This window comes from Salminus brasiliensis, chromosome 16 (genome assembly GCF_030463535.1).
Source record: "Salminus brasiliensis chromosome 16, fSalBra1.hap2, whole genome shotgun sequence".
NCBI classification, from domain to species: domain Eukaryota; kingdom Metazoa; phylum Chordata; class Actinopteri; order Characiformes; family Bryconidae; genus Salminus; species Salminus brasiliensis.
In genome coordinates, this window is record NC_132893.1 from 28,837,127 (window position 1) to 28,851,889 (window position 14,763).

The 14,763-nt window shown below is 39.8% G+C and overlaps 1 protein-coding gene across 2 annotated transcripts in view; it reads right to left on the minus strand.

The window, feature by feature from the left end:
• The window catches only part of musk (muscle, skeletal, receptor tyrosine kinase), a 33,306-nt gene that overhangs the window by 5,649 nt on the left and 12,894 nt on the right, over positions 1-14,763 (minus strand). Inside the window, exons 7-15 of one of the 2 annotated variants that reach the window (XM_072658799.1) lie at positions 12,320-12,479; positions 10,077-10,083; positions 8,152-8,415; positions 5,837-6,009; positions 5,391-5,414; positions 5,150-5,238; positions 3,469-3,628; positions 2,509-2,692; positions 744-938 (exon numbers count right to left, since the gene is read on the minus strand). In XM_072658799.1, coding sequence (XP_072514900.1) covers positions 744-938; positions 2,509-2,692; positions 3,469-3,628; positions 5,150-5,238; positions 5,391-5,414; positions 5,837-6,009; positions 8,152-8,415; positions 10,077-10,083; positions 12,320-12,479 — 1,256 coding nt within the window. Of the gene's footprint in view, positions 1-743; positions 939-2,508; positions 2,696-3,468; positions 3,629-5,149; positions 5,239-5,390; positions 5,415-5,836; positions 6,010-8,151; positions 8,416-10,076; positions 10,084-12,319; positions 12,480-14,763 lie in introns of both variants that reach the window. The other variant, XM_072658798.1, reaches the window with a different exon arrangement.

Genomic DNA, 14,763 nt, shown 5'->3' on the forward strand with positions numbered 1-14,763 from the left:
TTTCTTCCAATATCAAAGATATTTAAAGAGTTTATCCTGATTTTGTTGGAGTAACTGTCTCTGCTGTCCAGGGCAAGCTTTCTATTAGATTTTGAAGCATTGCTGCGAGGATTTAATTGTATTCAGTGATAAGTGTTAGTAAGTTCAAGATGTTGGATGCTCTCCATCATTCCAGAGAACACAGTTCCACTTCTTATAACCCCAGTCTAGCCCAGTTCTGGCATTAGGCATGGTGCCAAATGGGTTCATAATTTCCTGCTCCAGAGAGTCCTATTCTATTGGCAGTACTTCTCTACAGGGACAAGTTAAGCTGTGTGTGTGTGCATTTGAACATCTGTTTCAGCAATAGGTGCAACTTAAAGTAGCTGAATGCATTCATTAGCAGCATTGTCCACAAACATTTGGACACATAGTGTCATTTGGGAATGTAAATCAAACCTGCAGCCAACCGACAATAACAAATGCAGACCTCTAAAGCACGAATCGCAAATACTTCGATTATATTTAATCTGTCGGTACGGAGTTTAATCCTGCGGCTGAGACGTAAGTTGTAAAATGTGTGCTGCTAATCATGTTTTGCAGTAGTCATCACGAACAAGAAACATGAGATTAACATCACGGCCACATAAACCATCTGTTAATCAGGGCCAGAAGACATGACTGATCATTTTATTTGCATTAGGGGGTGGGTGAGGGGGGAGGTGTTGACTGTGTAGGCATGACGTGGCGGCCTGTCGTCTCACCTTGCCTGAAACACCCTGCCGAAGGCCCCCTCTCCGATGTCCCGCACATATTCGATGTTGTTGCGCGGGTACTCCAGCGTCAGCAGCTTGGAGTTGAGCAGCAAGGGCAGACGCTGGTACATGGGGTTGGGGTGCAGTCTGTCCAGCAGCAGTTCAGAAGGAAGGGCAGTGAGGGTGGGAGTCTCCATGGCCCTGCTGAGGACAGACAGCACATCACAAACTCAGACAAGAAACTACTGACTTTCCTGGAGGTGATTTGACATGCGCTAAGTTGACCTTTATGAGCTGCATGTTTGTATGTATGAAAGGCGGCATATAATGGAGCTATTATTATCAAAATAATAATAATAACAAATTCATTTTAAGCCACTGAGGTGTAAAAAGCATTGATGCGTTGCAATGTATTGATCTGAAGGTTGCAATTTAATTGCATTAAATTTGGAATATTAGAATCTACTGTATTTTGATCAAATTTAATGATATATTTAGGGAGTTCCTAACAAATCATAATTAAGATTTACATCCTATTACTCCCATATCCCAGGGCCTTATCTGAACAGATAAGGTCACAATGCAACATACTACTTTGAGTGTCCCAACCACCCATCATATTATTCTACCAGAATGAAAAGCAAATGAATTTTGAAGAAAATGCAAATCTTGCTTACAGTGTATATTACAGCTCTTAGCAAAAAAGTGGCTCCACCCTGTACAAAAAGTACTTAAGGATGCTCCTATTTCAGTAAGATTTACACAGGCAATGGGTGGGTTGACTAATCTGACTATTGGCAAAAAGTGTGATAGCTTCTGTCGCTTTGTGGCCTACTTTAATAGGAAGGAGCCATTTGACAGACATGCAAATTAACCAATCACAAACCAGGCACAGGTGATTTTATAAATATATAATAGGTGATTTGTTGTATTTTCCGAATTCCAAGTAGGAAATTTCAACTGGAACTTCGCCACAAGTCAAATTTTTCTACTCGGAAAGTCGAAAGAGCCTAACCAACTCCGGAAATCCAGGATTATTAGCACAGCACTTCAACAGTAACAAAAGCAGTAGTATTGCAGTTTATTAGCACTTCTGTCCATTTGTGTCTCATTAAATCAGTCGTACACACAGTTCTCTCTGACGTCTATCTGTGGACTTGATCCATGATGGTTGAATGTGCAAAATACCAACACCAACTGGTTTTGCTAACAATGCTAACCTGGGACAATGGTAACAATGACAACCTTGGGCATAGACAGTGGGACATATGTTGGTTAGATTGATGCTGAAACACCAGTAAAGGACTGTCGAACCTGTTGCGGTAAACTCTGAAGTCCTCAGCTAACAGCTAAAATTGTGTGCAATTATCAGAATGTTTAACTGGAATACAGTCAACTTGGGTGTGACGTCATTACCAGCTCCGAAATCCAACTTCGGAGGTAAAGCAGCATAAGACTCCTGAATAACTAGATGTCTGATGTCATGAACTTGTCAATGTCTTTCAATTAATTGTTTATATTTTAGTTGGAAGGCTAATTATTGCTACCCTGAAGAAAATGTCATTGGTGCTTGCCAAATAAAACCATCAAACGTTTGTATGTGTGGATAGCCAATGAAAATGCAATGGACAAAATCCCACTTAGCGTCCAATAGACGTCAGATGCTACTTAGTTTCTTAAAAACTCCATTTCTTTTTTTAAAGCTATGAAATCTTTAGGCTTAAGGATTTAGGACATTTTGAATGTTTCACAGTAGCTGTAGATGTTCACAAACCTTTTTTGACGTTTCCACATTTTCTTCCTCTTGTGGCACATGAGGATGAGTATGGTGAGGAAGGCTGCCCCGGCAAAGCCAGCTATGATGAATATGATGACACTCATGTAGTAGGCAGTAGAGACGACAGGTATGGGGTTTGGTGGAGGCAGTTTAGGAGCAGAGGCTGCTCTCACGCTGGTAACTGCTGAGGAACAAGAAAACATTCAAATTACAGGACAATTATACCTCCTAGATGACGCAGCATTGTCTGAGAGACCTGATCACAGTAAACTAGCACACTGCAAAGTAAGTATATTTCACTTCATATTTTCACTGATCAGCCATAATATTAAAACCAAGACAAGCGAAGGGAATAACACTGATCATCAGGTTACAGTGGCACGTCATGGACTGGATATACAGGAAATATTAGGCAAAAGTGGGCAAGCGTAAGAAACTGAGCCACTCTGACAAGGCCTAAATTAGGATGGCAAGACGACTGGGTCAGAGTGTCTCCTGTGTGGTTGGTGTGGCGCAACAAATAACACCCCTACCTACCAGTGAGCTATTACACCATGTGGGAGACTGGGGTTCGATTCCCGGTCTGGGTGACTATGCTATGCTAAACCAATGAGTGTCCTTGGGCAAGACTCCTAAAACTGCCCTGGCCCTCCATAGAAGTAACCTTGTAAATGCCATAAATGTAAATGTAATTCTCCTAAACAGGGTCATTGATGTATTGGCGTGAGACAGGACACCTTCAGAGGTCTTGTGGAGTCTATGCATTGGCGGGTCAGAGCTTTTCTGGCATTACAAGGGGACGCTATACAACATTAGACAGATGGCCTTAATGTTAGGGGTGATCGGTGTTATCTTGAATATTTAAGCATTCATCTCCAGGTCATGTGACCGCACCATTGTTTTGTCCGTATTTTCCTGCTCGAGTCGTAGAATACATTGCACTGTGCTGAACAGTACCTTCTCCACATTTGGGGACCAGACAGTATTCCCAGCGTACCCTGGGACTGCTGGAGTAGCACCACGGCCTGTCACTCTCTCCCCCGGGATTGCGGCAGAAGTTCTCAGCATTCCTCAGCTCAGGGATGACGTCCACAGGCAGCCTGTGAGGATGAGGATCCTGGGAGGGAGAGTGAGAATTTAGTTCTGCAGTACTAAAATTCACTTCAGGAGCCAGCCATGAGATTCCAACAGCACTAAGCCCATGACGCTTTGGGAAAGTACAAAGAGATTAGTGTGCATGCTGCCTTTAAGGGCCAACACAATGGAAAACTGACCTGATTTTTCCTTTGACTTTTTTTCTAAGAGTTTGGTGTAGCATGTAAATGAAAATATGGAAAATAACTGCAAACTCTATTGAATTGGGCATGGTTGTGATGTCACAGCCATGATCATATTCATACTGTATATCAGTGTCTATTCTGCCTACAGTATTTTAACCGGGTAGGGTGGTGATCATCCAAAATCTTGACCTCACTAACACTAGCTGCTGCTAGCATTGCTGCTAGTAATGCAATCAAATCATCACATCAATGCTGCTCCAAAATCTAGTAGAAAGCCTTCTTCCCTGGACAGTAGAGACAGCCACTCCAACAAAAGCAGGATAAACTCTTCTTAAAAACCCTTGATTTGGGAAGAAACAATAAACGAGCATGTGTCCCAATACTTTGGTCCAAATGGCGCCTCTGTACTGACATATCTATAGAGTTGTTGAAGTGGAAAACATTGAAACTGTGAGGTTTTAGCTGGACTGAGCCTATGAGAAGATCATTAGCTCATTTCTTCCAGAGTTACAGGTATCAGAAGGGAGTTTGTTCCCCCATTGCTGCTACAGCCTCCAATCTTCTGGGAAGACTTTACACTAGACGTTGGAACACTGGTGTGAGGATTTTATTGCATTTGGCCACGAGAGCTATTGGATGATTCATTCTGGATATAACAAAAATCTCTCCAGAGAACCCAGTTCCACAGCTCCACACAGCCCTCTAGCCGATACTTGCCGTTAAGCATGGTGGTACTGTGTAATGGTTAAACCAGAGGTATATTAGCATGTAATACACTGGTTGTAGCAGATGAGAAACCGTGGGTTACATGGTGTGAAATGGAAATTACCTTGTAAAAAGCCAATGTGCTTTTTACAAGGTCACACTGGGGACACACACAGTCCAGTCGAAGTATATTCAATTACTATCCGGATATGAAACGCATGTTAATGCAGAGTGTAAACAGCCTTGTGTGTTTCTTAACTGACATCTATTCTCTTTGTTGTGAAAATATTGGGCCCTTTTACATTATTCATGTCATCTGGATGTCATCTGCACCATATGGCGCAGTGTACAGCTCCTCAATGAAAACTGCAAAACTACCCGGAATACTTGTTTCCAATGAAAAAAAGAACTGTTGAGTATTTGATCATAAGCACTTGGGCATTGGAGTTTTGTGCTTACACACTCGCAGGTAAGCCTTTGCTCTTCTACCTCTTCTTTTTCCCACAAGCCCACATCATAGGATCCCTTGGATCTCCTTATTCAAAGACCATCACTAATGACTCTGAACAAGCCAGGGAGCTTCTGATGGTGGCTGTATTTTTATCCCAGCTCCCCACTGGGACTAATTAAAGTTAAAACGGATAAATATTTACCTGCTGGTCCCAGCGCTGACAGGGAATACCAGACGCCGTGACATTGTGTGTTCCTTGGTAAAACCTTCCTCTGTCGTTGTAGCAAGTCGCTGTAGGAGAAAGACGCTGAACTGTAAATCTGCACTTTCGGAATATTTTATACTGTAATCATTTAAGGTATTCCCGATTTGGTTGTTTCCATGCAAATCTATCAAGAAATATCGTAGGATCAAATGGCTAGCAAGCGTACGATCTCACTTACTTGTAATCTGGTCTTTCTTGATCTCTGCAAAAAAAAAAAAAAATGCTGATTTCAGAGCCGTAAAACAAAAGGTTGATCGTCATTTAAGTATTATTAAACAAGGTCTTTTTTTATTATTAAATTATTTATTTTATTATTAAATTATTTATTAATTAGGTCTTATGTAAAATACACTGAGGGTTGATATAAATACTGTAAGTTTCCTCCTTCTGATACTGCTTATATTTATCCATCTTGACGTCTCTACCAATGTGCCATAACATTAAAACCACTGAAGTGACGTAAACAACATTGATTATCTGGTTACAATGAAGGGTCTACATATTAGGCAGCAAGTGAAGCATCAGTTCTTGTTCTTGAATAAGTTCTTGAATAAGAATCTAGAACAATCCATCTGAATCCTCATCAGTGCAGTTTAACTCAAAGCTTCCCCCAGCAGTTCTTACCCACAAAAGCTACAGCAGTGCACGAGGCTGGATCTGCCTGCAAGCTGGGCAGTTTTCCACAGTCCGGCAGAGCAGTGCTTAGGCCCGGAGAAATGACTCCCCTGTGACTCCTCTCTTCACTAGCTCGCCACTCCTTATAGCAGTACAGCTCCTTCACCGCCACACAGTGCTCCCTGTGAGCCAAATCAGAACCAACATTCAGTACTCTATCCACCTGAGACTTAAATGACCAAGTCAAATGTCATGAACTATCATATGTTTTATTTCTTATACAAACCAGATTCCAAAAAAGTTGGGACACTAAACAAATTGTGAATAAAAACTGAATGCAATGATGTGGAGATGGCAAATGTCAATATTTTATTGGTAATAGAACATAGATGACAGATCAAAAGTTTAATCTGAGTAAATGTAACATTTTAAAGGAGAAATAAGTTGATTTAAAATTTCACAGTGTCAACAAATCCCAAAAAAGTGGGGACAGGGCCATTTTTACCCCTGTGTGGCATCCCCCCTTCTTCTTACAACACTCAACAGACGTCTGGGTACAGAGGAGACCAGTTTCTCCAGTTTAGAAATAGGAATGCTCTCCCATTCATGTCTAATACAGGCCTCTAACTGTTCAATCGTCTTGGGCCTTCTTTGTCGCACCTTCCTCTTTATGATGCGCCAAATGTTCTCTATAGGTGAAAGATCTGGACTGCAGGCTGGCCATTTCAGTACCCGGATCCTTCTCCTACATAGCCATGATGTTGTGATTGCTGCAGAATGTGGTCTGGCATTATCTTGTTGAAAAATGCAGGGTCTTCCCTGAAAGAGATGACGTCTAGATGGGAGCATATGTTGTTCTAGAACCTGAACGTAGTTCTCTGCATTAATGGTGCCTCTCCAGACATGCAAGCTGCCCATGCCACAAGCACTCATGCAACCCCATACCATCAGTGATGCAGGCTTCTGAACGAGCGCTGATAACAACTTGGGTTATCCTTGTCCTCTCTGGTCCGGATGACATGGCGTCCCAGTGTTCCATAAAGAACTTCAAATCGTGACTCATCTGACCACAGAACAGTCTTCCATTTTGCCACACTCCATTTTAAAAGACCCCTGGCCCAGTGCAAACGTCTGAGCTTGTGGAGCTTGCTTAGAAATGGCTTCCTCTTTGCACTGTAGAATTTCAGCTGGCAACAGCGGATGGCACAGTGGATTGTGTTCACTGACAATGATTTCTGGAAGTATTCCTGAGCCCATTCAGTTATTTCCTTGACAGTGGCATTCCTGTTTGAGGTGCAGTGACGTTTAAGGGCCCGGAGATCACGAGCATCCAGTAGAGTTTTATGGCCTTGACCCTTACACACAGCGATTGTTCCAGATTCTCTGAATCTTTTGATGATGTTAAGCACGGTTGATGATGATAACTTAAAAGTCTTTGCTATCTTACGCTGGGTAACACTATTCTGGTATTGCTGCACTATCTTTCTGCGCAACAATGGTGGAATTGGTGATTCTCTTACCATCTTGGCTTCAGAGAGACACTGACACTCTGAGAAGCTCTTTTTATACCCAATCATGTTGTCAATTGACCTAATTAGTGTTAATTGGTCTTTCAGCTGTTCGTTATATGCTCAATTTCCTTTTTCCAGCCACTTAATGCTACTTGTCCCAACTTTTTTGGGATTTGTTGACGCCATGAAATTTTGAATCAACAAATTTCTCCTTTAAAATGTTACATTTACTCAGATTAAACTTTTGATCTGTCATCTATGTTCTATTACCAATAAAATATTGAAATTTGCCATCTCCACATCATTGCATTCAGTTTTTATTCACAATTTGTTTAGTGTCCCAACTTTTTTGGAATCCGGTTTGTATTATATTATATTATATTGTATTAATGTATTAAGGTGGTAGTCTGCAGAAATATCAAGTTCATACTATTTTCCCCAAACATGTGGAGGGGCTTAATAAAGGTGTTTAGTCCTGACTGGTATCTGAAGTTAGCTTCTTTAGTTTTGTATTGAAACTACAAGGCTAATGAAGCTGTAATGGAACTCCATTAGGGGTAAGGGGGTAACTGATGTGTTCAGAATCATGATCTGGTGTAAATTATTCCATAATAATCTTTATAACATTGATTATGATGTTAATATAAAGGCAATACTTATTTATCCTTTATTATCATGTCTTATTTGAATGAAATATGCAAAAATACCTCATGTATATGACATGTATGTTGTTATATTTCAGGCTAAACTACATTGATTATTATTTAATTAAATAATAATCAACACTTTTTGTACTACAAGCACTGGGTTTACCTGCATAGGGGTTTAGGGGAGGGCCCCAGTCCCGAGGGGCTGCAGTCCTGAAAGGCGTTGTGGCAGAGCAGAGAGCGAGCGGCTGGACGGCACAGAGGACTCGCTCCATCTAGCTCTGTCCAGCTGGTCCGAGCCAGAAGCTCCTGGCTTTCCTCCGGCTCCGGCAGGGAATAGTTAAAGAAGACGAGTGCATCCTGTCTCAGTATGCCACGACACACCTCACCCCGATACGTACTGCAGAACCCAGCACTGCCTTTATACAGCCTACAGAAAACCAACCGGACATGTTAAAACACAGCAGCACACAGAAAAACCAGCGCTCTACACCAGTGGTTCAGTCTGAGGGGCCTTGAGGCCCAGTTTGAGAATCACTGCTTTACATGGCATAGGAACAACCAATTAGCAAAAATCCTGATACTCCTGAATTAGAGATGGTTAAGGACCTTGCTCAAGGGCCCAACAGTGGCATTTTAGCTGACCCGAATATTGAACCCACAACCTTGTGATCAATAATATCTATCAAGTTTATATCATAAAAGGCTTAGCAAAGCTGTATCAAACCAATAACTCTGTAATTAATAACCCAGTTTTCACCAAAGGTGGCAACAGGTATTAAACCCACAACCCTGTGATCAATAATCCAGTGATCTGACCACTAAACCACCACTGCCTCACAAACTTTTTATCAAAAGTGGCAGCGAGTATTGACCCCACAACCCTGTGATCAATAACCCAATACTCTAACCCAAAAATCAGCATTTACCAAATGTGGCAGGAGGAACGGAACCCACAAGCCTCTGATCAATAATACAGTGGGCTAACCACTGAACCACCGCTGCAGTGTCACTCAGCTACTTGTCAAGAGTTCAAGACTTTGACACTTTACTGAGGGCTACAAGACACTCGCCTAAGCATTTTATGACACCTTTCAGGACACAAACCTCTGCAGACATTCAGTATTCACAAGGTTGTGGGTTTGAAACCAAGACCTGCAAAGCTGCCACTGTTGGACCCTTCAGCAAGGCACTTCAGCCTTTCTGTTAATGGGATACTTATAATCATTAGCTTATTTCAAGATAAGAACGTCTCTTAAATTGACAAAAGCAGCTTTCCTGTCAAGTGACTAGTTGGAATAATCCATTACAAATGTTTATGCAGGTTTATGCCAGTTGTCATGAAAGGCTTATGTAGGTGTTGTGGAGTCTTTAAAAAAGCTGTAACCAGTCCTTCACACATCCCTGCTTCAAGAACGCCTCAGGAAACCATTGCTCACTGGAGTGTGTACAGTAAGTAACAAAGCACAAGGCACACGCCTCTTCTATTCTATTTCTCTTTCCTGTAATCATGGCCAGATGTCAAATCTGAAGCAGGGTTTACTTGAGTTCCCGTCTAACTCAGACCATATGGCGCGGGCGGCTTAATGTGCAGCAGCAATGCATTACTGGCTTCTTATGTATATGTTTATGTTCATCAACTCTTATCCACTCCACATTGTTCATTTTTCCAGTGGCAAGTTTGCTGCGGGCAGGAAACTCATTATGGTAGCTGTCAGACTTCATAATGTTGAAATTTGTTGGTTTTGTACGGCCACTTTTTCTTCATTTTTGGGAATTTATCGGTTCTTTATCATGATTCCGAATTCTAATTTAGGCCAAACCCAAGACTGAGTGCTGTATTTAGTGCCTTTGGGTGGGATTACCGAAGAATTCAACTCAAACACAGAAAAAATGCAAGAAGAAACAGGTAGAAACTCAAACTCATTATCTCTGGGATTTGGTGCAGCAGAAGATATGGGCAAAGATCAGCAAATAAAGAAACAAGCTTAACGCTCATGTTCTCACATTGCATAGCAACCTGAATGAAGCACAGCTAGGAGTGAAACCCTGGACCTAATGGTGTGTGTGTGTGTTGTAAAATATTCTTACCTCCATTCTATGGGAAAAACGCAGGATCCAGAAACCAGCATCAGGAAATGGCCCAAGAAGAAAGAAGAGGTTAAGCAGTTGTTCCTCAGCCATGACACAGAATAAAGCATCCACTCTGTAATGCAGGCCATGCTTGTGATATTGTGCTTGGTCTACAATGTGTCTCTGTGTGTGTGTGTGGCCTGAAGGCAAGAGCAGGTGTGAACTTCAACGCGTCTGGATGGGCACAGTTAATGGGGGTGTTGGATGAACCCACCATGAGCCACTTAAAAGGGGGAAAAACATGCAGCTCAAAAGCTCTGTTTTCTGCTATTTAATTAAAAACTTTTGAATAGTGAAGAAATTATGCAGCCTTACATGCCTGACTGGTTCTAGACAGTTTAATAACTCGTGAGTTATTGCATGTATGGTCAACGAACTATAGATCAGCTTTATATGTGCTACCATGCTTTCTGTCACTATATATAAAAGAAGCTCTATGCTGTCTATATTGTTGGATGCACCATGAGCTTATTATTGGTAGTTAGCAACAATTAGACACCCCTGAAGTGTGAAATATATTTCTGTTCATGTGTTTGCTCGCTTACAAAGGTAGGATGTTCTCAACCTATGAAATAAATGCATCAGCAGCACTGAGGAATAACAAAGTAAACCGAAGACTCTTCTCTTTACCTTTAATAAAGTAATTTTCCCAGGGCTGTTGTCACATTTACTTTGATAGGTAACGAACATAATTTAACAAAGCTGATCATTTTTACATTTTAATCTAAATTTGTCTATTTTATTTGTAGTTTTTAGATTAAATCTGTTTTGCATATGAAAGAAAAATAAATAATTAAATGTCAAAAAATTGTTTTGGTCGAATACACATTTAGTGTTTAGCCAATGATAAATGTTTGAACTAATATTTTAGTTTAGCATCATTCAGTATTGGCATCAAAAATACAATTCTGGTACTGATATCATCTTTTAAGTCTGGTATTGGTATCAAATTCAAAAATCACAATGCTATTGGTGTCAAAATTAAATATAAAATATTGGTATTGGTATCAAAATCCTGGTATCGGCAGGAAAACCAAATTGTAGTACTGTTATCAAACTGGTACTGCTATCATAATCAAAATACTAGCATTGGTATTAAATTCTGGTTTTGCTTATAAAATTCTGCTATTCTAACGACCATGTTCTGGATGTGTGCACACTCCCTAAGAACCGATCACAGCGTATCCAACAACAAAGGCAGCACAGAGCTTCTTCTGTACAGAGACAGAAAAGTTCCCGTTCCTTACGATGGTCCATTTTGCTACCCAATGTGGACATATAGCTCACTCACTACCCTGGGGAAGATTTTAATGAACTGACGGGGCAAAGCCAAGGATCAGCTTGGTGGTGTTTGGCAGGAATGAATAGATTACAGTGTATTTGTTTAGATTCTGATATAATATTTTATATTATACTCTGCATTATGAGCACTTTACTGTGTACTGTGCAGTATGTGACTACAACTAAAGACAGAAGTGTGTTTTTTTTAGTTGGTGAGGAACAGCTTTCCTAACAATGGAGCCCTGACTGAAAAAACAGCCTTCAGCCTTTACACACACACACACACACACACAAACACACACACACACACACACACACACACACATACACAGCTGATGATCCTCAAAAAACCTCAAAGCAATTCCATTAGCCGAAGCAGCTAGACAAGCATGTGTTTATAAAAGAGTACCAGCGTGAGAGCTAAGGCCATCAACTCCACAGGCTAATTCAGAGAGTAAGAAAATACAGGCCACAAATATTAGAAGGCTAAATTATAAACATCAGTGCCATGTTATAAACTTTATGTGCCCTTCAGCTAGTACTCAGCAGGCCTAGACTGCAGGCCTTTGCCTGGTGAATGTGTCTGCTGTACACTGAAGAAATGAGAGTAGATGGTGAAAAATAATGTCTTGCAAATGCATCCATTTAAAACTCATTAGTGTGGATTACAGATGACTGACTGACAAATACTGTTTGCAGAAGTAGTGAAGGACACAGCCGCCTTACAACTGGCCTCTACCTGTTCACCTTCCTAATTTACCATAAATCAGACAGTTCTTAATTACTTTAATTATATTCTAAATACATTAATTTTCATTAACGTTAATGCATGTTTTCCTGTACAGTTAGCTGATCCCCTTTCCCACAGCAGTGACAGTATCTGTCTGGTATGTGAGTGCTGCATGTGTGCTAATGCCCACCTGAGACGGTGATCTTGGCCGTAGCTTTGACCGTGTTGGCTCCTCCGCTGTGCTGGTTAGTGGCCTGGCAGGTGTACAGAGCCGGTTTATTGACCACCACACGCAGCACTGACACGATCACCTCCCCAACCAGAGTCTCCTCTACTGACGCCCCTGTGATCTGCAGGGGAAGTCGAGTTTACAGGTTAAAGATTCAGGGGTGGAAGTAAACGTATTGTTACCTGCTTTAACTGACTGACTCAAGTAAAATTGACATTTTGAGGCATAAAAAACATTTAAAAAATGTATCATGTTTTAACAAATACAGTGAAGAGTCAGGGCACTCTTTTATATTGGTCAGTTTTGGGTTGACAAATATACAGTACTGCCCATTTAAAAGCAATTAAAATGTAAATAATTAATTTAATAAGGCAAATGCAGCATTAAGAGCTACATTACAGATGGTCTACTTAAGAAAAGAATGAGAGTATCTCAAAGTTAAAAAAAAACAAGTTTCTAAAATGAAATGCAATTCTCTTAAAAAAACTTAATTACATAATTATTTTCTTAAATAATAGAAAATAATTATGAAGAATTGCATTTGATACACTTGTTGTGTATTTAAAAAATCTTCATATTATTTTTTATGATAAGTTTTGTGAATTTGACATTTTTGTAAAGAGTATTTACAGGTGTAAAGTGGAAAGTAAGGAGTAAAGCAGTTTTGGAAAATCATGTTTGCTCGTACAATAAAATACAATTTCTCAAGTATTTTTCAGCCTTGTCAAGAATATTCCTGAAAACTTAATTTCAATTAATATTTAGTATATTACAAAAGTATCATCAAATCAAAATGACAACTTTAAAGGAAAAATAAGTCAATGTAAAAATATACATTGTGGCGTGTTCCTATCGGTCCATTGAAATTTTGAATGAGATTCAATTTTGACACAAAGTTAAGAACAATTTTTAGATCCACATTATGTTCAAAAGTATAAAATATGAGTTTAGCATCTACAAGACATCTATAATGGACCATCAAAGTAAAGTGGTACTCTTACAGCAGAGCACTACTACATTACCTGGCAACCGGTGGTCAGTGGAATAAAAAAATTGTAATTCCAAACTTTTTTTTATTATTAATTCTTACATTTTAATGAGTGATTCCAGACTTTTAATCCATGATTCAAATTCTCTGAAAAAGTTGATATTGTCAGATATAACACAGTTAGAACACTTTTCAGCTTTTCATCAGATCACATGCTGGAAATGAACTGTAGAAGATTCAATGTTTTCATTATTATTCTGCAATCCTAAAAATAACAGAAATGCTTTGCTAATAAATCAGTGTGTGTCGGTGGTGAGGGTGGGAGGGGGGTTTGAGAGACCATAAGAGAGCACAACATAAAGCAAGATACAGTACAGAAGTAATCATTTCCAAAAAAACATTAAAAGCCCTTGGTAGATGAAGACAAGAATTCCATCCAATCTGATCTAGGATTACACCTTCATAATAAGAAGAGAGTTGTCCAGCACAATCTGCTGACATTATGAGCTCATATGAGAATCTCCAGCTTTAATCATAGACCTATATTTGAGATGTGCTCATCACAGAGCTGCTTTTAGAAGCACTTCATCCGGCTAAAGGAAACTAATGAGCTGAAAGAAGTGCCAGGGCTGCGCTCACACCGGGTAATTTTAATCATTCAGCTGATAATGCTGTGTGAGTTTCAGAGATACTTCAGAGAGCAAGGTTCATTCTTTACATGAGAGCAACTCCTCAAACTAGTCTTCAGTTCCAGTATGTACTAAAATTACTGTGCTGTAATAGGGTGTACCGGTTTGATGGATCCTTGGGTTTTGGGATTCTCAACAGTGTTAGAATTAGGTTAGGATTAGAACCAGGGCTGGGCTTAGGACCAGGGTCATTTTTCAACAAGTACATTTCAGCAGTTCAGCTGTGATTTTAATCTTGTAATCAGTAATTTCACATTTCACACAAGTCCAATTTGTCCATCAACTATTCCAACATTATATCCATAATTCCAATTTTTATCAGTATATCCAAGCTTTTCATCAGTAATTCCCATTTTTAATCTATGACTCTATACATTCCCAGAACTTAGTACTCAGTAAATTTAAACCTTCCACTAGTAATACTAGTTTTTCCCTATTTTTCTTCACCTGTAAATACAAAATTTTAATCAGTAATTAAAAAAAAACGCTCTTTGCTAATAACAAACTTTTGAATTGTAGCATCTCAAACTCCTAAAATGCAGCAAACTTTACTCTATACTTCATTTTAGCTGTGTGTTTTTATTATTCAAGATCCTACGTTAAAATAAATACTGGTCTGGAAGTTACAGCAGTCTCTGATCAAGGCCTTCCTATTAGTCATAATCAGCAAAGCCTCAAATAATACACATTGCTCCTATGCACGTCTTCTCTGGTGGATTTATAATTCA